Source organism: Patagioenas fasciata, chromosome 3 (assembly GCF_037038585.1).
Source record: "Patagioenas fasciata isolate bPatFas1 chromosome 3, bPatFas1.hap1, whole genome shotgun sequence".
Lineage (NCBI taxonomy): Eukaryota > Metazoa > Chordata > Aves > Columbiformes > Columbidae > Patagioenas > Patagioenas fasciata.
Genome location: NC_092522.1, coordinates 124,734,813 through 124,761,173, shown reverse-complemented (window position 1 = coordinate 124,761,173; position 26,361 = coordinate 124,734,813). Strand labels below are relative to the sequence as shown.

The following is a 26,361-nucleotide window of genomic DNA, read 5'->3' as shown; positions in this document are numbered from 1 at the left end:
GATTAAAACCCCTCATCTGAGCGCCCCAACCTCCGGGAGGTGGGAAATGGGGGCTTTGGTCTGAGAGCTTGGGCTCCCTTCGTAGGGGACACATCGGGGGTGACCTCCACCCATGGGGCCAGCGAGGGGAGGTGGATGGAGAGACCCCATGGTGGTGATGGGCTCTGGTGGGACCACATGGTGGTCTCACCATGTTGTTTGAGCAGAGAGTCAGCTTGAGCCTAAGCCTGGGACTGGGTCTGAAGCTCCGGGGGGAGAAGCCCTTGAGATGAAGCTCATTCAGCACCCGAGCTCAGTGTCCTGCCTGGCACGATGTTGTGTCCCCTGCCCGTGCGCAGGGACCGCCAGTTTCCCTTGGCACTGAGCCTCCCACTCCTCCTGGGCTGGGCTTTTCCAGGCTTAGTCACTCTTTTCCTCTGGTTTAAGAGAAAAAAAAGAAGCTGCCAAGAGGAATTTGGGCACCAGCTCCAGCAGATGTGAGCTGGGCTTAACTCTTTCCCTGCTGCATCCAGCCAAGGCTTCACGTCCCTGCCAGGGGGACACGGCAGGACCCGCCTGTGGGTTTGGGTGGAGAAGGTGGGAAAAGGAGGATGGTAGATTCATCGTGCAAAAGGGGATTTGCCAGGGATGTTTTACGAGCTGCGCTGCACCTGAACCTGGTCTCCTGCTGCGACCACATCCGAAAAGCGGCAGAGAAAATGAGACGGAGAAAGACCTAAAAACAGTGGCCCTTTCAGCAACTCTTCCTGAAGGTGAACCCTCCGGAGTTTGTTTTGTTCTTCTGTCTTAACGAAATAAAAAAAGAGAAAACAAAAAAAGCAGAAGGGGAAAGAAGCCAGACAATATATTTCTGATGCTTGTTACACCCAAGAAAAACAGCCATGAATCTGTCAACGCAGAAAAATGCAGCTGTCGGTGCAAGGCGCAGGGGCAGCCAGCGCTGAGCGGGCTCTGCCAGAGCTCGGCTTTGCAAGCTGATCTGCCTCACTCAGCTGGTCCTGCTGCCCACCGCGGTACCAAAACATGAGGTTTTAAGCCCAGCTCAGTGCCGGCAGCTTGAATGCACAGGGCCAGGGTGCTAAACCTGACTCTGAGACCATAGTCTTACGTAGGTCAGGTCTTCAGGAGACAAGGTGGAACCGGGGTTGGAGATGGAGAGGAGGTCCATGCCCTGGGTGGGATAGATCATAGACCCACAGAACCATTTGGGTTGGAAAAGACCTTTAAGATCATTGAGTCCAACTGTTAACCCATGTCCCTGAGAAGCTCGTCTATGCATCTTGTCACCTCCAAAGAGCCTCTTGGGGACAGAAAGTCCTCACCACAGGGGATCCTCCATCACCTCTGTGCCCCTCCTGGCTCTTGGATGCAAAGGCAGTATTTCTAGGTTTGGCTTAAAATCAGAAACAGGCTCAAGCTGACTCCTGTTTTTTGGGGTGGAGGTGTCTTCTGCTGTATTTGAATTGAATTTCTCTCTCGAAAAACAATGGTTGAAATTGAGATGGGGAAAAAACTTGGCATTCTTGGAGCTGAATGAGGGGCATCAACTGGCACGTCATGGACCCTTAAAGCTCTCGCTGCCCTGGTCCCATCTGGGAAATCACACGATCATGGACCAGTTGGGGTTGAAGGGACCTCTGGAGATCATCCAGTCCACACTGGTCCAGTCCAGACTTGGGCATCACTGAGCAGAGCCTGGTCCATCCTCTGACACCCACCCTGAGATATCTATAAGCAGATTTACACAATAAAAGAGACTTTTTGACCCCAAAGACTGACAGTCCAGCAGGAGATGGGGCAGCAGTTAACCCTGTTGTTCCTCAAGACCTGTCTGTAGCCAGCGAGGTCCCAAGGGACAGGTTGGGAAGCCACCAGGAGGTGTCCCGTTGACTCTATGGGCTTTGGGTGGAGGTCTGCGGGGTTCTGGGCACCCCGGGTGTGATGTTCCTTACCTCGCAGCCCGGGCAGGCCGGGAAGACCAGGTTCACCTTCCATCCCTTCATTGCCTTGGTCTCCTTTGGGTCCTGGTGGCCCTGAAACACAAGAGGGTTTGGAGCTTCACAGCCCTGCAGCAAATGCATGGGCACATCCACCCACCCATTAACCAGCAATTATCGTTTATCAGGTGTGCAGGGACCTCTGATAAACCCAGATCCCTGCAGACAGGAGCAAAGTGAAGCAAGTCAGCAGCTTTCTTCCACATCTGTGGATTTTAAAGCCCAACCATGACTCCATCAACCAAAGTGCCACAAATCTTCACCTTGCAGCTCCAGCGCTTCCACCTCGAGTCTACGGGAAATTCCAACCTCCTGGAATTTCGTTTTGACCAAAAGTTGTGGCATCTCCAACGATATAATGTTAAGAAGAAATTAAAATAAAAGGAAAAGCATTTTAGATATACTGAGATACCCTTTAGGAGAGGATTTGCATCACCGAGCTCATCAGAAAGTGGCCACCTGTGATCGTTTTGCGGTGTAAACTCTGGTGAGCGGGCAGAAAGTCCAACCCAGCAATAGAGTTGTATCACTCAGCCTGCAAAGGGCCAAGTCTGCAAAGCTGAAAACAATTATGAGCTAAATCAATTGGAAGGAAGAATTTGAACGGGAAAAAAAGAAGAAAAAGACTCATGGGATGATAGAAAATAGGGCAGAGAGAGGCCTGGAGGGGCCGTTTGGTCTTTGTCCTAGTGAGCCAGGGTGATAATTGGAAACTGTTAAACGCTGTTTTCCTAGAAACCCCCTAAGCCATCATCTCAGAGTGGTGCGGAAAGCAAACGAGCGGCCAGGGCTCCAGGAGATGTGGTAATGCAGAGGATCAGGAGAGGAAAAGGGGGGATGTTTAACCATCCTAACGAATGAGTAATTAGGATCTGCAAATATTCTGCAGAAATGAGCGGGTTCCTGAGCAGACGAACCACAGCGAGCTCAGGAAACATCCCCAGCTGGAGATGGCCAAGGGTTTGGAGAGGACTATGGGGAAATATCACCATTTCTTGCCCTGGGTTTCCTCTTCTCTAGGTGATGCACATCTCTGGGCACTGAGGGGACGTGGGGACGGACCCCAAACCCTGGGGATGCGTCTCCTGTTCTCCATTGGCAAAACAAAAGGATGCAAAGAACAATGGGCACCCGGGAGAGCTGAGTAGACGAGGAGGCATTTTTGGGTGGGAAGAAGAGGAACCGCGAGCAGCAGGGACGCTGCCTGCCCGGGGACAGGGAGGGTTCTCCACGATGGAGAAGGTCCAGCAACGTCCACAGAAGGACGTGGGGCAAAGCGTGCGCTGTGTGGAGACTCGGGGACGGCTGGCGAAATAGTTTTTGTTCCCATGGCATTAAAGGAGGGCTCTGCAACAGCCATTAAACCATAGAATCAGAATGGTTTGGGTTGAAGGGACCATTAAAGTGTCACCCCTGCCATGAGCAGGGACATCTTCACCAGCTCAGGTTGCTCAGAGCCCCGTCCAGCCTGGCCTGGGATGTCTCCAGGGATGGTTCAGCCACCACCTCTCTGCCCAACCTGGGCCAGGCTCTCACCACCCTCAGCACAAACAATTTCTTCCTTATATCTAGAACGTCTAGAACGCAGAAATAAAGAACTGAAACATGTCAGCACCATTAATTCCAGCCTACAGGGCATTGCAGAAAGCAGATTCTGCCCGAGATCCACGGCTTTATAGACCTGACAGTGGTTTTGATGGGTTTCAGTGAGTGTTGAGGCAATAGGGTTTTTCTACTCGCACATCTCCTGCCCGAAGGTCCCAGGATGGACAATAGAAACTCTGCATGACCCTGCCCAGGTTTGGGTCAAGTTCTTCCCTCCCCTGCTGCACCCCAGTGTGGTCACAGCAAAGGTTGGGCTGCCAAAAACCACCGAATTAAACCAAACAGACGCTTTCCCACTGTGAGCAAAACTAAAAGCAACCCTGGAAACACCTGTGGTGCGAGCCACCGGGGAAGGGTCCCTCATTTTGTCACCTTGACTTTGCCCCAGCTGTTCTCTCTGAAGGAAAATCCCACACCAGTGACACCAGAGCAAAATCCCAATGACACAAAATGTCTTTTATCCTCCAGATCCAGCAACTTCCATCTGCTCTGGTTTTATGGACACCTGGGGAAATAACCCACGCTAAGGTCCCACCTTGGTTCTGTTAACCCTGGAAGGGGCGTGGGACCTGCCTGCTTGGGGCACCTCTTGGTGGGACAGGGGCTGGAGCTGCCCTTCCTCCTTAAAATGGGCTGCTACAGTGCAGCCCCCCATCCTCTGCCACCATCTCATCATCTCATCTCATCTCATCTCATCTCATCTCATCTCATCTCATCTCATCTCATCTCAATCTCATCTCAATCTCATCTCATCTCAATCTCAATCTCATCTCAATCTCATCTCAATCTCATCTCATCTCATCTCAATCTCATCTCATCTCATCTCATCTCAATCTCATCTCAATCTCATCTCATCTCATCTCAATCTCATCTATCTCATCTCAATCTCATCTCAATCTCATCTCATCTCATCTCAATCTCATCTCATCTATCTCATCTCAATCTCATCTCATCTCATCTCAATCTCATCTCATCTCATCTCAATCTCATCTCAATCTCATCTCAATCTCATCTCATCTCAATCTCATCTCATCCTCATCTCATTCTCATCTCATCTCAATCTCATCTCAATCTCATCTCAATCTCATCTCAATCTCATCTCATCTCAATCTCATCTCATCTCAATCTCATCTCAATCTCATCTCATCTCAATCTCATCTCAATCTCATCTCAACTCAATCTCATCTCATCTCAATCTCATCTCATCTCAATCTCATCTCAATCTCAATCTCATCTCAATCTCATCTCAATCTCATCTCATCTCAATCTCATCTCATCTATCTCATAATCTCATCTCATCTCAATCTCATCATCTCATCATCTACCACCTCAGAAAACCATTCCATGGATCACCATGGAGGTCAATGGCATGGAGGGGCTAAGAAGGGGACCGGTTTCATGGATGGTGACCATGGGCAACGGACAATCTCATCAGCTCTGTAAGAGCCAGGGAAGTTGTCCCTCATTCACTTTACCCAATGTCTGGAGTTAGAAATGGAGCTTGGGGGTGGGCTGATCCTGTTTGTTGGCTCCTGGTTTTCGGCACCCGTCCTTCACAGCTATTCCCACAGCGGCGAGCCCTGTGGTCCATCAGCCACCAGAACATCTCCAGGAGACACTGCCTTGGGGTGTCTGCTGGCTCAAGCTGCCCCACAGGTTGGACACTGCCTTCTTGGTTGGGCTGGCCTGGGTCTGCAGGCTCCAGAGAAGCTCTTGCAGTGGCTCCATCATGAGGAACAAGGAGTCCAAATGGTTCTGCAGGAGATCCTGGAGCCTCCAGGCTCCTCCCGTGTCAGAGGCAGGTGCCGCAGCTTCGGAGAGGAGATGTTCTGCTGGTTGATGGACATCCTGGCAGCTCCCTGAGCAGACATGGTCCCATTCCAAGGACAGCTGGTGGGATGGGACACAGGGTGGGGTGCAGGACAGAGGAGCACGGGGAGGGACAGCACTGCAGACACCGTGCCAAGCTGGTCCCCACCCCACCGCGTCTGCGCTTTGCACTCAGCGACGAAAACCGCAGCCCGTGCACCCTCCTGCCTGCACATGGCTGGGCTGCATCCATGGAGGAGAAAATCCCTCCCCAGCCATCGGGGCGAGGGCTCGCATGACGTGCACGGCGCTGGCGGCCGGACGGGACCGCTGCCCTCGCCCCGGCACACCCGCCAGCGCGTCCCGCCCGCGCGTTGTGCAAGCGGATCCCGAGCATCCTCCCTCCCCATGACACCCTCGTTTAAGACCCAGAGCCGTTCCCGGAGACACGCGAGCTGCTTGGCAGGGTCAGCTGCTGGAGACGAGCCCGGAGACCTCCCCGAGCTGCCATTACCAGCAAACGGCCTCAAAAGCCGGAGCCTGCGGCAGCTGAGGTCTTGGGGAAGGAAAATGCCCCCCGGCAGGCAGCCCTGCAGCTCCCAGCACCGGCTCTGCTGGTGCGAATCCAGCCGGGAGCACAGCACGTTCACCCAAGGAGATCTGCAGCCAGGGTGAAGATAGGGGGGCACAAGGGTCCTAAAATGATCCAGCCCCAGGTCCGTGGATGCTGATGGGGCAGGAGGGAGGAGGGATGAGGAGCTGGGGCTGCCAGGAATGTGTCGGAGCAGCGGCTGATAAATCAGGTGCTGGCCTGTTGGGAGCGGATTTGTTTGGCTTTCTGCTGGTGTTAATTGGAGTAACGTGGCGCATGGGCTCTGTGACTGTCCCCTCCTGGGTGGCTTCATCCAAGAGAGGGTGATGTCCTCCCTATGGCAGTGGAGGGGAGAGAGGGCACCAGGGGTGGGTGGGCAGCTATGGAAACGTCCAAGCAGGGGGTGCAATGTGGCCCCAGCAGCCCCAAACCAGGAATCAGGAGCCAACACCCCCTGAGGAACAGATCGAGGACCATTGGAACAGGCTGCCCAGGGCAGTGCTGGAGTCACCATCCCTGGAGGGTTGGACAGACGGACATGAGGTTCTCAGGGACATGGGGCAGTGCCAGGAGGGGTTAATGATTGGATTCGATGCTCTTGAGGGTCTCTTCCAACCGAAACGATTCTATGACCAAGGAAATGACCTCAGTGAGATGCAGGCACCCAAGGGTGGTGTTGGCCTGGATGGGGAGATGCAGCTGTTGCACTACAAACCACATCTGCCCCTCCTGGCTCAGCAAGTAGACACAGCGATCAAGTGTCTTGGCATCAGCCCTATCCTTCCCCATCTGTTTTTTCAGCTGAAAACACCAGAAATAAGTAACAGCATCTCCACAAGTACAAACCAACAGCTTAGAAGTGGGGGAGCAACTGCCCCCCAGCCTCTTGCTTTGTCCCAGGACCTTGTACTGGGCTCTTCTGTGTTTCCTCATGGTGTTTCCCCTCCTGTTGCCAGTTTGTTCGGGACTGAACGAGCCGCCACGATCAGATATTTAGCAGCTATGGATGTGTCCCGTGAGATCTGCCCAGCACCTTTTGGACCTGCTTGGGTTTCTGCCTCCAAAAGCTGCTGCAGCGAGGAGCTCCAGCCAGGTGAGAGCGTGGGGTGAGGGACAGAGCAAATTCAGAGAATCAAGAATCATTTTGGTTGGAAGAGACCCTTGGGATCATTGAGTCCAACCCTTAACACAACCCTGGCACTGCCCCGTGTCCCTGAGAACCTCATCTGAGCATTTCTGAGATTAGAATGGAAGAGATGTCCAAGCAGATGGTTAACCCTGGCCATACAGCTACACTCATGAGATAACGAGGTGACAAATGGCTGGACCTTGCAGATAGTTAGGAAAAAAGGAAGTAGATGCTTAGCAGACTGAGGGGGGGGTTAGGGAGACAACCATATAAATACCCAAAAAAGGACTTCAGCAAAACTAGAGTTAATGGTCAAGAGTGATCAGGGATGGGTTGGTTATTTCATCGCGATGAAAGTGGTGAGAGCCTGGCCCAGGTTGGCCAGAGAGGTGGTGGCTGAACCATTCCTGGAGACATCCCAGGCCAGGCTGAGCAACCTGAGCTGGTGAAGATGTCCCTGCTCATGGCAGGGGGGGCACTGGATGAGTTTTGAAGGTCCCTTCAACCCAAACCATCCTGTGGCTTGGTGATTCTATGTGCTGGAGATGCCTGGATGCTGCAGACACCTAAACAGAGTTGTCTGATGGATTTGATACACCCTGAGACATCCCCACAGGACATGCTCGTGCCACAGGGACCATTCCCACCACCACCACCCGAAGCACCGAGGACACTCCCATCCTCACAACAGCCTCATGCAGCAGCCAGGGAGCTGCTTCTGAGAGGTTTTCAGCTTACCCCGTATCACGGAGATGTTCTTGAGCGCCACGGAGTGCTCCCAGTCCTTGAGCCGCAGGTCCTCCGTCACGTTGTTGAGGATGGCCAGCTCGTGCTTCAGCTGCTGCTCCATGGCGATGTGGATGAGCCGCATCTGCCGGGCGTCCTCGGTGGCGTTGCTGATGAGCACCTGCAGGTCCTGGATGCGGGTACGGTGGACGTTGACGTCGTAGGAGAAGGTCCTGTTGATGGTGTCCACCGCCCCGCTGACGGCCGCCACCTGGTCGCTCAGGGTCTCCATCCTGCTGCCCAGGTGGCTCAGGAGGTGGTCGTGGTGCTGCAGCAGCAGCCGGCTGCTGTTGCCTTCCACCGAGAGCTTGTACATCTCCTGCTGGGCCGCGTCGCCCTGCTGGCTCAGGCTGTCCCACAGGTTGGACACGGCCCTGTCGGTTTGGCTGGCCTGGGTCTGCAGGCTCCAGAGAAGCCCTTCCAGCTTCTGCAGCGACCCTGTCATGAGGAACAAGGAGTCCGAGTGGTTCTGCAGGAGGTCCTGGAGCCTCCAGATGTGATCCAGCACATCCCCCTTCAGAGGCAGGTGCAGCAGCTTCAGCTGCATGTCCCGAAAGCTCTCGTTGAGGCGGTTGACGTTCCCCATCAGCACCTTCAGGTCCTCGGGGGAAGTCTGGGGTCTGGAGACTGCAAGGGATGGGGAAGGGGAGGCATCAGAAAGCACCCCATGGAGAGGGGACCCTCCTGAGAGGTGCAACCCTGCCCATAGACGTTGTGGAGTCTCCTTCTCTGAGACATTCAAACCCGCCTGGACCCACCTGTGTGATCTGCTCGGGTGACCCTGCATGAGCAGGGGTTGGGCTGGGGGATCTACAGGGGTCCCTTCAACCCCAATCAAGCTGTGATTCTGTGACATCCCCCTGTTCCTCGGTGCTTGGAGGTGGAAGCCCTCAGCTCCTCTTTGGCCCCACAGTTTTTCCCATGGTTGGAGAAGGAGGTTGGTTGCTGAAGGTCTGGAGGAGACCCCTCGCTCAGAATTACAGCAAAGGCTCCCAGCAGCTCTGGCTTTGGGCTCTGGGCTCTGCCAGGTGGGTCAGGGTGCTACAAAGCTTCGCCCAGTTGTGTTTGCCTTTGGCCAGAGGACTGGCTGCTAAAAGCATCCGCTTCGCTTGCCTCAAAACAGACCTGCAAAACTGCTGCTTCCCCGCACCGAGGTTTTAATTTTAACGTTAACAATCAGGTTTCCCTTCTGGCCGCTGCTCCTGGGCCTGAGCTCAACCTTCTCGCTCTATAATGAAGACCAGCAGGTCGGCTTGGAAGGGCTCCACCGCTCGGGGTGCGGTTTGCTGTCAAAATCCAAGTACCGCATCCTGGGGCTGCCAGGGCTGTTCCCCAGGGAGGGATGGAGGGAGGAATCACAGAATCACAGGATGGTTTGGGTTGAAGGGACCTTCCCAGCTCCCCCAGTCCCCCCTGCCATGAGCAGGGACATCTTCACCAGCTCAGGTTGCTCAGAGCCCCGTCCAGCCTGGCCTGGGATGTCTCCAGGGATGGTTCATCCACCACCTCTCTGCCCAACCTGGGCCAGGCTCTCACCACCCTCAGCACAAACAATTTCTGCATCATGTCCGGCCTGAATCTCCCTCCTTTAGTTTAAAACCATCACCCTTTGTTCTATCTCACCCCAGCTCAGGATCACCCTTCATCCCCCACCTCTGCATCCCCAATGGGACAGAGCTCCTGGCCATCCCAACCCCAAACCCCTCCTGGTTTGCACCAGCTCCCAGAGCACTGAGACGGGGTTTGGAGGGGGAACCTGGAAATTTGGGGGGAGCCTCATGCTCTCACAGAATCCCAGAATGTCAAGGGTTAGAAGGGACCTGGAAAGCTCATCCAGTGCAATCCCCCCATGGAGCAGGAACACCCAGCTGAGGTTCCACAGGAAGGTGTCCAGGCGGGTTTGAATGTCTGCAGAGAAGGAGACTCCACAACCTCCCTGGGCAGCCTGGGCCAGGCTCTGACACCCTCACCCCAAACAAGTTTCTTCTCATCTTTCACTGGAACCTCCTGTGTTCCAGTTTGCACCCATTGCCCCTTGTCCTATCACTGGTTGTCACCCAGAAGAGCCTGGCTCCATCCTCCTGACACTGCCCCTTTCCATATTGATCCCCATGAATGAGTCCCCCCTCAGTCTCCTCTTCTCCAGCTCCAGAGCCCCAGCTCCCTCAGCCTTTCCTCACACGGGAGATGCTCCACTCCCTTCAGCATCTTGGTGGCTGCGCTGGACTCTCTGCAGCAGTTCCCTGTCCTTCTGGAGCTGAGGGGCCACAACTGGACACAAGATTCCAGGTGTGGTCTCCCCAGGGCAGAGCAGAGGGGCAGGAGAACCTCTCTGACCTACTGACCACCCCCTTCTAACCCACCCCAGGTACCATTGGCCTTCCTGGCCACAAGGGCCGAGTGCTGGCTCATGCTCACCCTGCTGTCCCCAGGACCCCCAGCTCCCTTTCCCCTACACTGCTCTCTAATAGCTCATTCCCCAGCTTACACTGGAACCTGGGGTTGTTCCTGCCCACATTCAAGACTCTACCACTTGTCCTTGTTCTATTTCATTACATTTTCCCCGCCCAACTCTCCAGCCTGTCCAGGTCTCTGATGGCAGCACAGCTTCCAGTGTCACCCACTCCTCCCATCTTGGTGTCACCAGCAAACTTGCTGACAGTCACTCCAGTCCCTCATCCAAGTCATTGATGAACATATTGAATAGCACAGGTCCCAGAACTGACCCTTGAAGCATGGAGATAGGATGCAGCTTGGATATCTACCCATGTGCACAGTTCAGATGCTCACATGAAGGTGCTTGGCTTATTAGCCACATCCTAACGAGCCCTGCCTGGGCTTCCCGGGCACGGGGCCAGGTGAGGATTGGGGTTCAAACACCACAGTGCAGGTCTGTGCATGCGGGTGGCTGGGATTCAACCCAGACCTTGCAAAAAGGAGGCGAGATCAGATTCCTAAATTCGGGCTAGGTGCCTTTTTTTGGGGGGGGGGGGAGTGCAGGGGGAGACAGAGCGTGTGCGTCCCCAGGAGCCAGAAAACTGCTGCCAGGCTTGTGAGAGAGGATATTAAAAGCAGGTTGTGTTGAAACCGCTCCGGCTGTGTTGCTGAAAACATCCTGTTTCCGCAGCTCCAAGGTGGGTCCCGGTATTTTTAGCAGTTTGCTCATTTTCTAACCCATTTCCACGGGGGGGTGTTGCAAGCCGCAGGACACCTGCCCAAAATGGTGCCTGGGGCAGCTGCATTCCCAAAAGTACCAGGTTGTCAAGCTGGGGACACCAGCATGTCTGGGGGTATCTCCAGGGGGGTGATGCTTCCTGCAACACCCCAGCCCTACCAGGCAGTACCCTGGGGTGTGCAAGCCTGTGTTTGCACAGACACATTTCCGTGGGTGTTTGCACAGACACACACATTTCTGTGGGTGTTTGCACACATACGTGCTTTCCATGGAGGCTTTTGGGGAATTTTCCCCCTTTTCCGTGAGCAGGGTGGGAAGCAGCACAAGAGGCAGGTGGAGCATCCCCGCTCCGTGCTGCTGGCCCTGGGTGAAGGACGCTGGCACACGGACCGGGGACACAGTTTCCCCGTCCCCCTTGTTTTTTGGGGGGCAGCTGGGGTGTAACAGCTCCATGTCCCTCTCCAAGAGGTGGGCTGGACACTCGTCACTCGGAGCAGGGACATCACCGCGGCTGCGAGGGGACAAGGGTGGCACCAAAACGGGATGGTCCTCTTCCAGCATGGTGAGCAGCGCTCCCCAGCCCAAGGTGGAGGTGAGAACAAGTTTTCTTCACTAAATGCTGTATAATTCTGGGCATCTTCCCCTCTGATGGAGGATGATGGATGCTGGTGTCTGTTCTCCATGAGCACTAAGTGCGATGTTCCATGCCCTCCGTGGTTAAGGGTACCCAGGAGTACCCAGTCCTGCTCCTCCAGGACCATCAGCTCCAACACCGAGGTGTCAGCCTGAAGCTGGGGACACCAGGGTTGTCTCCATGGGCTGCACAGGGTCTCTGGTTAACAAGCTGCTCTTCAGCCCATCGCCAGACCAGCCTGTGCCTGTGGTTTTTCTTTATGGGATAAGACAAGCTCCGGGCACAGCCAAAGCCAGAGGCTTGGCTTAAAGTTCCGGAAAGCAATAATGAAAAGATGATTTTTCTCTTCATTTCGTCCTTTCTTTTCCAAGATTGCAGCATATAACCCAAAGTGGTTTTCACTGGGGTCTTCCTGAAAGTCCCGGTCGCGGGACTCCGGGAGATAAGGCTTTAAAGATGCCCATGACCATGAACCCCCAGCTGTTCCAGATGCCACAATGTGATTGTTATTGCTGGAGCTGCTTTGGGGTGAGCAGCTGTAGCTCAGCCCGGGACAAGAGCGTCCGTCCCGAGCTCTTTGCACAATTCACAGCATCTCTCGCTCGGGGTTTCGCCGGCCAACAACAACATTCAAACAATGTAACGCAAGAAATAAGTGGGAGAGGTTTCAAAATTCCAGCGAAACCTTCTCCGTCCCTTCCACAGCCCAAGAAATAACAAACTCAATCCACCCTGTGCAAAAGACACGAGCTGCTCCCACGGTGCCAGCAGCTGGAGTTAAACACTAAATCCATCACCCCCCAGTAGGCAGGGTGAGGAAAACCATCCCAAAGGAGGTTTGGGGCTGGAAAAGAGGGGTTTTGATGTCTCTCCCGTGGGTGCTGGGGTTAAAGCGGGGAAGGAGGTGGGTGGGAAGCGAGGAGTTGGTCCTTGGTGGTGGTGTTTCCCAATTTGAGGCTGTTTCCAAGCCTCCCCAGCCAGCAGAGCCCCACACGGGGTGGTATGGGTGCAAGGGGGGTAATGGGGTTGTGGGTTCAACCTTGATTTCCCAGCACGATGAGGGGGAAATGAACCAGTGGTGACATGGAGCGCACGGGATGTGTACACGGGGGTGAGCTGAGAGCAATGATGGGTGTTTGCCAGCGCCTCTCCCAGCCCTGCGCTCCCTAAAACACAGAGGGAGGTGGCAGGAGCCTTGAGGGATGTGCTGTGCAGGGATAACATCTGCCTGTAGCGCCATCCTCACCCCGAGGAACAGTCAGCGACAACCTGGCAGCCCTGGGAACAACCTGAGCCCTGAACATGGGGCTCCTGAGCTTCACCATCCCCAGGGACACGGTGTTCGGACCCTCCAGCCTCAAAGCTTTAATCAAAACTGCTCCAGACACGCGGTACGATCCCACTGGATCGTGCTCATGGCATTGTCCCCAGGGAGCTGGAAACGGAGGCGATGCCCAAGGCGGGCATTGCTTCTGCACCCCGCTTCTGCCGGATCCCATAATGTTCTCCTCTGGGTAGATGAAAAACCCTCCCGAATGCCACCACGGTGTCACCAGAAACACGGTGCCATGCTCACGGCCAGACCCGACTCGCAGTGCGCGGGGAAGCGTCGCCCCGGGGAGCCGCAGCAGCTTTACCTGCAAGGATGAAGACTCCGACGAGGATGAGGAAGACGAGCAGGTAGAGCCCCAGCACGGCGTACTTGAGCGCTGCCAGGGAGCCCAGCCGGCCGCAGCGCCCCGCTGCCTCCGCCGTCCTGCCCGGACCTGCGCACAGAGCGGGGAGTCAGGGGAGCACCTCCCACCGCGGGAAATATTGCGAATATAACTTGGAGAACACATTGCAGGTGTGGAAACAGCGTTGCGTGCCACGGTGTTCATCCATATGATGTTCCCTGGGTCGGGATCGTCCATTTGGGTCCAGGAGCCCCAGGAATGATGCGAGGCTGGAACAGCTCTGCTGGGAGGACAGGCTGAGAGAGCTGGGGGGTTCAGCTGGAGAAGAGAAGCTCCGGGGAGACCTTAGTGCGGCCTTTCCGGGCTTAAAAGGGGCCCATAAGAAAGATGGGGACAGACTTTTGAGCAGGGCCTGTTGTGATAGGACAAGGGGTGATGGTTTTAAACTAAAGGAGGGAGATTCAGGCCGGACATGATGCAGAAATTGTTTGTATTGAGGGTGGTGAGAGCCTGGCCCAGGTTGGGCAGAGAGGTGGTGGCTGAACCATCCCTGGAGACATCCCAGGCCAGGCTGGACGGGGCTCTGAGCAACCTGAGCTGGTGAAGATGTCCCTGCTCATGGCAGGGGGAGCTTTAATGGTCCCTTCAACCCAAATCATTCTAAGACACCTGGATCCTGACAGCCCTGCTTGCCCAAACCTGTCCTTGCTGACATCCAGCTCCTCTTCGATGCTGCCATGAGCAGCAAGAGCTGGGTGAGAAGGAGGTGGGTTTTAGGAATAAAATAACCAGGAGGAAAACGTAAGGAAAGACAAGGGAAGGCTCCTGTGCCATGAACCCAGCAACTGGGAAAAATCATCTGGTTTTGGGCTTGGCACACATTCAAAACCCAACTCATGTTGAAATCTGGGCCAGCTTGTGGTCTGAGGAGTCAGAGCCTTATTATGTATAGATGCCCATCCCTCTGCCCCAGACCCAGGGCTGCCGGGATGCTTCAGCCCGATGCCTTGGCTCTCTGGACGACCCCATGGTGCTGGGATGGGGTGCAGGGTGTTGGGTGCCTGCGTTTTTGTGTTGGACCCTCGCAGAAACACAAGGCTTCCGAGAGCTGCCAAGAACCAGCAACTTCATGCCAGGTCAATTATCGCCTATCGGGTTTGCTCCTTGCCAGATCTGAGATGTCTCCAAGGAGACACCAAAAGGTGGAGGAAGAGTCCAAAACCCCCACACTCTGGAGGTTTCATAGAACCCTGGAATCATTTTGATTGGAAAAGACCCTAAATAATGTGTCCAACCATAACCCAGCCCTGGCACTGCCCCATGTCCTGAGAACCTCATGTCCGTCTGTCCAGCCCTCCAGGGATGGTGACTCCAGCACTGCCCTGGGCAGCCTGTTCCAATGCCCCACAGCCCTTTGGGGAAGAAATTGTTCCCCACATCCAACCTCAACCTCCCCTGGCGCAACTTGAGGCCGTTTCCTCTGCTCCTGGCGCTTGTTCCTGGGCAGCAGAGCCCGACCCCCCTGGCTCCAAGCTCCTTTCAGGCAGTTCAGAGATCAGAAGGTCTCCCCTCAGCTCCTGTTCTCCAACTGAACCCCCCAGGTCCCTAAACCACCCCCAGGATTGGCGGTTTGGCCTCCCCAGGTCCCAGCACAGGTTCGGTCACTGCCCTGGGCCTGCTGGCCACCCCAGTGCTGGTCCCAGCCAGGGTGCTGTGGCCTCTTGGCCACCTGGGCACACTCTGGCTCGTGTTCAGCCGCTGTCACCAGCACCCCCAGGTCCTTTTCCAGCCGCTCTTCCCCAGCTGCAGCGTTCATGGGGTTGTTGTGATCCAAGTGCAGGACACAACACTCGGCCTTGGTGAACCTCAGACAATTGGCCTCAGCCCATCATCCAAAACCAGGTGGAGAGGCAGTACAAGGGGCTGGGGTGTCCCAGCCTGCCCCCAGCTGATGGTCCATGTGTCTGTCCTGCTGGAGCTGTGCGAACGCCTCCAGCCAGCGAAGGGTTACGCAGGGTGTATCGCATAACCCTGCCCCGATTTTTGGCTGGGAAACGCTGGAGTGCTGATGTCAGGCTGCCTGACACCCGAGGGGACCCGCGGGGACACGGGTGCTCGAGCGCCCCAGCTCAGGTGCTAAAGGCTGCGCCTCTCCCCCAAACCCCCCCATCTGCAACTCGTTACCCGCACGCGGTTCCCATTCACTGTCACCGGCCAAACAGATGGAGCCGAGGGGTTTCCGAATGAGGGAAAACTGCAATATTTTTCTGACATTAACACTCATGTCAGGCTCTGGGAGGCTCCGAGGAGCTGGCCCCGTGCCCCGATCCACCCACTCCCCAGGGCAGAGCGGGACCGGCCGCAGCTGCGCACGGGGTTTGCTCCGGGGAGCCCGCGGCCGCGCTCCGGCCCGTAACCAAGGGGAACGGCAAATATTTCCTCCCCCTGCCCATGCCCAGGGGAGCGGGAGGATGAGGATCCAGAGGGTGCGAGGCTGAAAGCAGCCGGGACTCAGCATCCCCGAGCTCTGGGGGAGCCAGGGCTGATGACCTGGGGGTCACGGCAAGCAGGTCCTCAACCCCACGCTGAGGGACGCGGGTGGTCCCATCCTCATGATGGAGCTCACGGGGTTGACTTTGCCCTTGGTCTGTGCAGCCCCACGAGCAATGGGCTTCAAGGTCAGGCTGGACGGGGCTCTGAGCAACCTGAGCTGGGGAAGATGTCCCTGCTCATGGGGTTGGACTGGATGAGTTCCCTTCCTGCCCAAACCATCCTGTGACTCCTTGGAGGGCCAGGGTGAGTTATGGGGAGTTATGTCCTCAAAGGTCCAGGACAACCCGTCACAAAACTGCCGAAGCCAGGGAGATATCTCGAACCCTGCCCACGCCAGGGCAAGGTCTCTGCTGGGAATGGTGGCCTCGGTCCTGGGGGACACCAGCTCTTCCAGCATCCCTCCCTCCACTGAGGGGCCACAACTGGACACAAGATTCCAGGTGTGGTCTCCCCAGGGCAGAGCAGAGGGGCAGGAGAACCTCTCTGACCTACTGACCACCCCCTTCTAACCCACCCCAGGTCCCATTGGCCTTCCTGGCCACAAGGGCCCAGTGCTGGCTCATGCTTACCCTGCTGTCCCGAGGACCCCCAGCTCTCTTTCCCCTACACTGCTCCCCAGCAGGTCGCTCCCCAATTTATACTGGAACCTGGGGTTGTTCCTGCCCCAGGACGTGCCCTCTGGAAGTGCTCAGGATTCTCCATCACATCCCAGGGACATCCTCCATCACCGCCATCCCCTGGTTGTGGTGGGGACAGCAGTGCTGGGAAGGCTGCTCAGAACACCACCAGTTCCCCAGTGGCCCCACAGGTCTCTCAGCAAAGCCACCAGCAGAGGGGACCTCACATCTCTGCTTGAGCACCCAGCTCCGCCACCCCAGCTGCTCCCAAAACATCAGGAAAAATCCACCAGGGCTGTTTGCTGGGTCTGGTGAAACACAAACAGCATTTTGTGTGGCAAAAGCAAAGGGAAAAGCTCCGCAGGCCCGAGGTGGAGGTGGAAGCCAGCTCAGGTGTGTGGCAGGTACAAGCAGGTCCCATATTCCCCAGGGGTTCCGTCCCCACTGCAAAGCATCACTGGACAGAACCATGTGCAAGAGAACCAGAGGCTTGGAAGAGAAAAAATACCAAAAAAACACCCCAAAATTCAGCCTTTAGGAAGCAAAGTGACCTTCCACGGAGCACAGCACAGCCCAGGTCAGGGCAGGACCACAGGAGGTCCTGGTCATCGCCCATCAGAGCAGACCAGGGGACAGGAGAGGAGGCACAGACAGAACCCCCTTGCAGTGGGATTCCCTGAGCATTTCTCCCCATGGGGCCAACAGGAGAGGAGATTCCTGCTCTGTTTGAGACACACAGGTTCATCACTGAGACACCAAGATCGCTCGTCTGCTCTGGTCCCCTGGGACCCACAGCTGGAGCTGAACCCCCAATTCAGGCCACACACCTTCACAAAATGGCTGAGCTGCTCCCTGAGCAATCCAAGCTCCCACATCCCCCCCAGAAGCTCCCCAGCTTTCTGCCACCAGGTCCAAAGCCCCCCAGACCCATCCGCACGTGGTGCCCACACTCACCGTCCTCGCAGAGGTTCAGCTTGGAGAGGTTCCTTCCCTCGAAGGGCTCCTCAAAGATGGAGCCGTTCTCCCTCTCGCTGAAGGTGTGAAGGTACATGGCTTTGTTCTCCATCCTGGTGGAGCAGAGCAGGCACGTGAGATGGTGCTGAGTGGCTGTGGTGTGCCCTGACATGGCCAATCCTGTATCCTGCATGGTGTTGGCACCATGGTGCTGAGAACATGGACCTGCTGCCAGGGGACCTTGTCTATCAAGAATAGTGTGGCCAGCAGGACCAGTGAAGTTTCCCCTGTGCTAGGACCTGGGGAGGCCAAACCACAAATCCTGGGGGCAGTTCTGGGCCCCTCACACCAAGAAAGGCCTTGAGGTGCTGGAGCGAGTGGAGAGAAGGGAACGGAGCTGGTGAGGGGCTGGAGCACAAGTGTGATGGGAGCAGCTGAGGGAGCTGGGGGGTTCAGCTGGAGAACAGGAGCTGAGGGGAGACCTTCTGATCTCTGAACTGCCTGAAAGGAGCTTGGAGCCAGGGGGGTCGGGCTCTGCTCCCCAGGAACAAGCGCCAGGAGCAGAGGAAACGGCCTCAAGTTGCGCCAGGGGAGGTTGAGGTTGGATCTGGGAACAATTTCTTCCCCAAAGGGCTGTGGGGCATTGGAACAGGCTGCCCAGGGCAGTGCTGGAGTCACCATCCCTGGAGGGTTGAACAGACAGACATGAGGTTCTCAGGACATGGGGCAATGCCAGGGGTGGGTTATGGTTGGACTTGATGATCTTGAGCGTCTCCTCCCACCAAAACGATGCTATGGTTCTATCCTATGAGCTCTCTGCTCTTGCTTGGCAAAACTGGCCACCACATCCCAGCCTGCAGCTTCTTCCCCTGCCCGTGGCTCAGGCCGGGCTCAGCAGAGCCCCCAGTGAGACCCAGACCTTCCCAGCGAGCGCAGGGAGAAGCTGGTGGGGGGCTCAGCAGGACCACAGGTCCACCACCACCTCACAGCTCGGAGAGATGCTCCCCACCACCACAAACCCTTTGTTGGCCAAAACGGGGCTCCTACCACCCACCCGTGCTCGACCACGCACCCTGCAGATGTCCAGCCTTGGGGTCCCTCTCCAGCGCTGGGGAGACGGGAGCCCACTGTAGCTACATGAGCTTCCCAGCGCATCTTGCACCCCAAGGACTCGGGGTACCCCTGCACCCCCAGCATCCTGACCATGAGCCAAGCACAGCGGCCTGATCCTGCTGCCACTGCCCCTCTGGTCAGGAGGCTGGAGTTGGGCTGGTCCCATGTCTACAGCAAATACTGTGGGCCTGGGGGGGTTGTGCCCCCACTGCCACCAAGGTTTTGTCACAGGGCCCAGCCAGGGGGGTGGAATCAGCCCCCAACAGGGCTCTGGTGGGGAAGGAGTTAAACTCACACCCTAAGCAGGACCTGCTGAGCACTCCCAAACTCAACCCTGCACCCCACAGCCCCCCAGCTCCAGCTGCCAGCACACGGGTGCTGTGCTCCATGGGGACCCCCAACACTGGGCACAGGGACCACCCTGGCCAGGAGCAGCATCCCCAGCCCCACGGGGGGACATCACCGGTGTGACCGGGGGGGTCTCACAGCACCGCGGGCTCAGACCTTGCTCCCCACTCCTGCATCCCGGGGGTCCCCACGCAGGGATGCTCAGGGAGCCCCCCCGCTCCAACCCCACGCAGGGGTGCCCATCCGCACCCCTCATCCCGCTCCCCCTCTGCCCGGAGCCGCGTGTCCCCCGTCGCGACACCACCCACCTGCCGGGCGGACCCACGCGGGAGCGAGTTTCCCGTGGCCCCTTCCCCCGTCTCCCGGCTCAGTCCCCAGGCTGCAACATGCTGGCCGGAGCGGGGGGGCGAGGACAGCAAGGGGAGCCCCCGACCTCACCGCCAGCTCCCCCCGGGCGCAGAGGGGCCGCCGTTCCCATGGGTGGGGGTCCCGGGGGTGGGTGACGCGTGGGGCCGGCGCGGAGGCTGCGGAGCCGGAACCTGCGAGCACAGAGCGCCCGGCTCGCAGCGTTTTGTAGACGGGGAACGGGACGGGGGGCGGGGTCCACACACCCCCCACCCTCCGGGGCCGCCCCCGCCGCCCATTCGCCGGCCCCGGGCCGCCCCGGACAATGGGAGACGGGGGGGCGCCGGGGCAGGAGCAGCCCGGGGTGGGGTAGGAGCATCCCGGGGGGGCCGGGGCGGGAACGGAGGAGTCGGAACAGGAGCATCACCGGGGGAACCGGAGCAGGAGCATCCCCGGGGATGGGGGCAGGAGCATCCTGGGGGGGCCGGGGCAGGAGCATCCCCGGGGAACCGGGACAGGAACAGGAGGAGCCGGAACAGGAGCATCCCCGGGGGAACAAGGGGCGGGAGAATCACGGTGGGGGGGTCAGGAACATCCCGGGGGAGGGGCGGGACAGGAACATCCGTGAGGAACCGGGGCAGGAACAGGGGGAGCCGGAACTGGAGCATCCCCGGGGAACGGGGGCAGAAGGATCCCCGGTGGAACAGGGGCAGGAGGATCACCCGGGGTGGGTCAGGAACATCCACCGCGGAGCTGGAGCGGGAGCATTCCCCGGGGAACAAGGGGCAGGAGGATCACCCGGGGCGGGGGTGCGGCAGGAGCATCCCGGGGGGGCCGGGGCAGGAGCATCCCCGGGGGAAGAGGGACAGGAGGATCCCCCGGGGAATCGGGGCAAGAGCATCCCCGGGGGAAGCGGGGCAGGGGGATCCCCGTGGGGGGCAGGAGCATCCCCTGGGAATCGGGATAGGAGCATCCCCCGGGGATGCAGGAGCATCCCTGGGGGAACGGGGGCAGGAGCATCCCGGGGGAAGCCGGAACAGGAGGATCCCCCGGGGGGTGTAGGAGCATCCCAGGGGGAACCAGGGCAAGAGCATCCCCGGGGGAACAGGGGCAGGAGGATCACCCGGGGTGGGGGGCAGGAGCATCCCAGGGGGAATCGGGGCAGGAGCATACCCGGGGGAATCTGAGCAGGACCATGTCCCGGGTGGGGCAGGAGCATCCCGGGGAACAGGGACAGGAGGGTCCCCGAGGGTTGTAGGAGCATCCCCCGGGGAATCGGGGCAAGAGCATCCCCGGGGCAATCGGGGAAGGAGGATCCCCCGGGGGTGGAGGAGCATCCCGAGGGTACCGGGGCAGGAGCATCGCTGGGGGAACTGGAGCAGGAGGATCACTTGGGGCCGGGGGCAGGAGCATCCCTGGGGGAATCAGGTCAGGAGCATCCCTGGGGAATCAGGGCAGGAGCATCCCTGGGGGAATCAGTGGGGCAGGAGCATCCCTGGGGGAATCAGGGCAGGACAATCTCCTGGGGGGTGCAGGAGCATCCCCAGGGAACCGGGACAGGAGCATCCCTGGGGAACAGGGACAGGAGGGTCCCCCGAGTGTGCTCGGCTCACGGGAGCAGTTTCCCCAGAAACCCTGGCCCTGGGGCAGGAGGGGGGTGCGTGGGGCGCTCCGTGTCCCAGCTCCAGGGGGTCTCCACAATGTCCCTCTCCCATCGCGGCCCAGTTCCCCAGCAGCTCAGCCCACGGTGGGCAGGAGCGACCGCAGCCCCCAGAGAGCGGATGGGTGCTTGTTCCCCGCTGCACCCGGGGGAAACCGAGGCACGGAGGAGCAGAGGGAATATGCTGAGCTGCCCCCAAATCACTGCTGCTCTTGGCGTGGGCGCAGGATGTGCACCCACTGTGGGCAATCTCTAGGTGGGAACAAGGTGGGGGGATGCTTTAAGGTGCTGCTGCAGGTTCCTCGCTGCTTTTGGGGTGCTGCCTGCTCCCCAGTGCATCCTGCGGCTCTCCCAGGCCACTTGGGGTCCCCAGGAGCCCTGTCCCATCCCATCCCTGGTCCTGAAGCAGAGCCAAGCACCCTCCAGCAATTCTACAGTGCTGGTGGGGACAGGCTTGGCTTGGTGACACCATCAGGGTGGTCACTGCTGTCCCCTTGGGGTGGGGGTCTGTGGGTGCACTGCTCCCCTTCTGGGAATGTGGCTGGAGCCAGCACTGGGCAGACTGGGACGGCGGGGTCACCGCTGCTTGTGTCTGGTTCAGCACCCATCACGGTGATGGCAGAGCCACTCGGTCCTCCCGGCGCCATCAGCCGGGCAGTGACAATGACAACACACCCTTTGGGAAGCCATAAACGTACTGGGACCAAGATCCAGATGGGAGTTGGTCCATACATGGCAGCACCCAACCTGTTGGTCCCACAGATGGAGGGTCAGGCTGAGCTCGGTGGGAACGTTCTCCAGCACCTGGGTGATTTGCTGCTACACCAGCAGAGAACAACAGCATCAGCCAACAGCACCATCTGGCTCCAGGAACCATCGTTCCCACTGTCACCTGCTGACACCACCACCTTGTGACGCTGGTGACGGCGCCTCCGACCTCGGCACAGCCAAAAACCCCAGGGACTCAGGAGTACCCCAAGGAGCCAGGAGTTCAGGGAAGGACCCAGGAGTTTGGAGAAGGACCCAGGAGTTTGGGGAGGGACCCAGGAGTCCGGGAGGGACCCAAGTGTCCTGGAGGGACCCAGGCACCTGGGAAGGACCCGGGAGTTCAGGAGGGGACCCAGGAATTCGGGCAGGTCCAAGAGTCTGGGAGGGACCCAAGAGTTCAGGAACTACTCCCAAGTTTGGAATGGGACCCAGGAGTTCAAAAAGGACCCAAGTGTTCGGGAATGAAACAAGTGTCCAAGAGGGACCCAGGAGTCACAAGTCTGGGAGGGACCCAGGAGTTCTGGAGGGGAACCAGGTGTCCAGGAGGGACCCAGGAGTTCGGGAAGGACCCAGGTGTTTGGGAAGGACCCAGGAGATCGGGAGGGACCCAGGCGTTCGGGGGCTGTGAGAGTCGGTCTGAAGATGGAGCAGTATTTGCCTGGTCATCACCATGAAGAACATAGAGAACCGAGGCCCTGACAGAAAGAACCCATGGGCAGTGACTTGGAGAGCGGCCCGAGGAGCAGCGTTGTGCTGCACTGGTTTCTCCAATACGGGGGGGCTGCTGCTCACAATGGCTGCTGTGTGAGCTTTACCTGCTGCTTCAGCCAAACCAGACCCCACCTCCTGAAAGGAATTGTCGTGAGGGTCCCTTCGACCCAGGGCCAACAGCTGCCATCCAGATGTGTCCTCACCCGCAGCCTCAGTCACACCTGTCCCCCGTCTGCTCCCCCAAACAATGGCCAACGACAAGGAGCATGCCCAGAAACTCACCAAGGGTCCTGAGGTCACCCAACAGACCAGAGAAATCCCCCTGAACACTGGACACGTAAGCGCTGGCAGAAGAAAGCGTGGATCTTTTGAGCCTGCGCAGTTAAGTCTGGATTGTGAAACAAAGGTGGAGACTGGGCTGAAACAATGGGAGCGAGGAGGGGTGAAGAAGCATAAGAGATGACTCCAGAATGGACACCATTGAAGATCTTCCCACCAGAGGATCCCGAACCACGATGGAGAACCGGCCGGACTGCACGGGACCGGAGACCAGAGGGAGCTTCTGGAACTGGATTGGTGGTAAATGCAACCTCATTTCTCATCTTTACCTTTACTTTTCCCCATTTCTTTTCCCTTTTCTTACTCTCTCTCTATCATGTGCCGCTTTATGGGCAAATTAATAAAGCAACACTGCTTGATTGAATCATAACCCCTTGGCATTTTGGTCGCCTTAATTTTGCGCTTTGAGATGGAGGTAAAAGAACCATCACAAGTCCATCACCGAATGGGCTGAGACACTGAGCAGGGATGGGGCAGAAGAGCAAAGTGAGCTCAGGAACCAAAAAAGGACCAAGCCAGGAAATCACTGCCTGGAAACCCAAAATGGTGCTTGTAGAGGGAGAAGATGCAAAGCTGGTTGGGGATTGAGTCCAAATGCAAGTCACCTGGGGCTGGTCCAGAGCTCGTTATCTCAGCAAAAATCTGAGAGACAGAGAATTATTTAAAAAGCACTTTGATTGCTAAGTGGCCTTCAAAGAATTCAGAAAACAGAGTGTAAAAGCCTGAAGTGAGTGCTCTATCCAGGGTTTCTGATTTGATGTTTCCATGCAGAAAATAAAAGCCATGAGGCAAGGAGTCATCACAGAACCCCAGAATGCCAGGGGTTGAAGGGACCTGGAAAGCTCATCCAGTGCAATCCCCCCATGGAGCAGGAACACCCAGCTGAGGTTCCACAGGAAGGTGTCCAGGCGGGTTTGAATGTCTGCAGAGAAGGAGACTCCACAACCTCCCTGGGCAGCCTGGGCCAGGCTCTGACACCCTCACCCCCAACAAGTTGCTTCTCAAATTTCAGTGGAACCTCCTGTGTCCTAGTTTGCACCCATTGCCCCTTGTCCTGTCACTGGTTGTCACCCAGAAGAGCCTGGCTCCATCCTCCTGACACTGCCCCTTTCCATATTGATCCCCAGGAATGAGTCCCCCCTCAGTCTCCTCTTCTCCAGCTCCAGAGCCCCAGCTCCCTCAGCCTTTCCTCACACGGGAGATGCTCCACTCCCTTCAGCATCTTTGTTGCCCACGCAATTTCTGCTGCAGGTATTTAACAACCACAAAAGCCTTCCTGAAAGCAGAACAAAGAGTCTGATTGGCTTTGGAAACACAACCTGGTAGCAGATATGGTAGCCAAACACCAAATACCATCAGGTTTATAACTCTGCAAAACAACCGGCTCCTCGCACGGTCGCTTTGTCACCTCAGCAGCTGTGTCCCACGCGTCCATGGAACTTCACCCCATCGCAGTGACCACCAGCGCGGCCATTGATCCATCTCCACTCGTTCTGGGTTGATCACAGCGGGTTTTGATGCATTGCCCATGAGATCCCGGAACCAGCTCCTCATCCGCTCCTTTGCTTTTCCAAACATCTCCCTCCTCATCTGCACCTCAACGTGTTCCAGGTGGGTTTGTAGCTGCTCTTATGGAATCCAGAATCATTGTGGTTGGAAAAAAGCTTTAGGATCATGGAGTCTAACTATAACCCAGCCCTGGTGTTAAACTATGTCCTGAGAACCTCATGTCCGTCTGTCCAGCCCTCCAGGACACTCTCCTGCTCAGGCCAACTGGCCCAGCTGCCCCTTTTTATGATTAACTCATCAAGTAATTAAGACGCCTTCCTAAAGCGAACACGGGCGGCTTGTTCATTTTCTGATTGTGCCACCTACTGACGGGAAAGCGGTAACGAGTTCATGAGCTTATTACTTGAGGATGCTACGGGAGACATGAAGGAAGTCCTTCAAAGATGGATCCAGATGTCTCAAAGGGACCCAGGAGTTCGGGAAGGACCCAGGAATGCTCGGGAGATCCAGGAATTCAGAAGGACCCAGGAGTTCGGGTGGGATCCTCAAGTTCGTGGGGGGGGACCCAGGAGTTCAGGAAGGACCGAGTAGTTCATGGTGGACCCAGGAGTTTGGGGGCGAACCCAGGAGTTCAGGAAGGACAGAGTAGTTCATGGCGTTTGGGAGTTTGGGGAGGGACCCAGGTGTCCGTTCGGGACCCGGGAGTTCAGGGAGGGACCCAGGAGTGCCTCAGGGACCCAGGAGTGCCCCAGGGACCCAGGAATACCCGAGCAACCCAGGAGTCCAGGAGGGACCCAGGAGTTTGGGAGGGACCCAGGAGTTCAGGAGTCTCAGTGCTCTGAGATCAAGGTAAAAGAACCATCATGAGTCCATCACCGAATGGACTGTGACATTTAACAGGATGTCTCCAGGGATGGTTCATCCACCACCTCTCTGCCCAACCTGGGCCAGGCTCTCACCACCCTCAACACAAACAATTCCATTACATCCATCCTGAATCTCCCTCCTTTAGTTTCAAACCATCCCCCCCGTGTCCTATCGCAACAAGCATTCACTGGAACCTTCCTCCCACGTTCCTGTTTGCTCAGACGCGGCCAGGACAGCGGCTCTGGTCATCAACCTTGGCCATGACTCCAGCATCTCGCCCCGAATGCCCTGAGCTCAGTGATGGATGAGCTGTGATTGCCACTCTGGTGCCAGCCCGCTGCTGCAGAGCTCACCCCACATCACCATTGGATGGGTTGTCACCCCACATCACCATTGGACGGGTTGTCACCCCACATCACCCACTGGATGGGTTGTCACCTCCCATTGCCCATGGACAGGTTGTTACCCCCCATCGCCATTGGATGGGTTGTCACTCCACATCACTCATGGATGGGTTGTCACCCCCCATTGCCATTGGATGGGTTGTCACCTCCCATTGCCCATGGACAGGTTGTTACCCCCCCATCACCATTGGATGGGTTGTCACCTCCCATTGCCCATGGACAGGTTGTCACCCCCCATTGCCATTGGATGGGTTGTCACCTCCCATTGCCCATGGACAGGTTGTTACCCCCCCATCACCATTGGATGGGTTGTCACCTCCCATTGCCCATGGACAGGTTGTTACCCCCCCATCACCATTGGATGGGTTGTCACCTCCCATTGCCCACGGACAGGTTGTCACCCCCCATCACCATTGGATGGGTTGTCACCCCACATCGCCCATGGACGGGTTGTCATTGTCCACCAAGAGCAGCCCAGACGCCATTGCTGGTGTCCTCGTCCTCAGCCTTGCACAGCACCAATCCTGGCCATGCCACTGCCTCCCAGGCCATGTGGAGCTGTGGAGACATGACACCCGAGGACGCCGCAGCAGGGACAAACGAGACAGGTCGTCACACGTTTGGAATGAGCATCATGCTCCTGTCCCGTGAAACCTCGCTCGCTGCACACGAAGGGCATGGGATCCCCAACCTGCTGCCCATCTCTTCTGAGCAGCCTGGAGAACCCTCTTAGCAAACCCATCGTAGGAGTCGGGCTGAAGATGGAGCAG

General features: G+C 57.4%; 1 protein-coding gene across 4 annotated transcripts in view; it reads right to left on the bottom strand.

Annotated features, from left to right (window-relative positions):
- Positions 1–19,569, bottom strand: part of SCARA5 (scavenger receptor class A member 5) — a 36,484-nt gene extending 16,915 nt beyond the window's left edge. For all 4 annotated transcript variants that reach the window (XM_065834563.2, XM_065834564.2, XM_071807204.1 and 1 more), the window contains exons 1-5: positions 19,297–19,569; positions 17,528–17,640; positions 13,365–13,493; positions 7,871–8,545; positions 1,953–2,033 (exon numbers count right to left, since the gene is read on the bottom strand). In XM_065834563.2, coding sequence (XP_065690635.2) covers positions 1,953–2,033; positions 7,871–8,545; positions 13,365–13,493; positions 17,528–17,639 — 997 coding nt within the window. In that variant the 5' untranslated portion in view covers position 17,640; positions 19,297–19,569. The remainder of the gene's footprint in view (positions 1–1,952; positions 2,034–7,870; positions 8,546–13,364; positions 13,494–17,527; positions 17,641–19,296) is intronic.
- Positions 19,570–26,361: the final 6,792 nt, after the last annotated feature.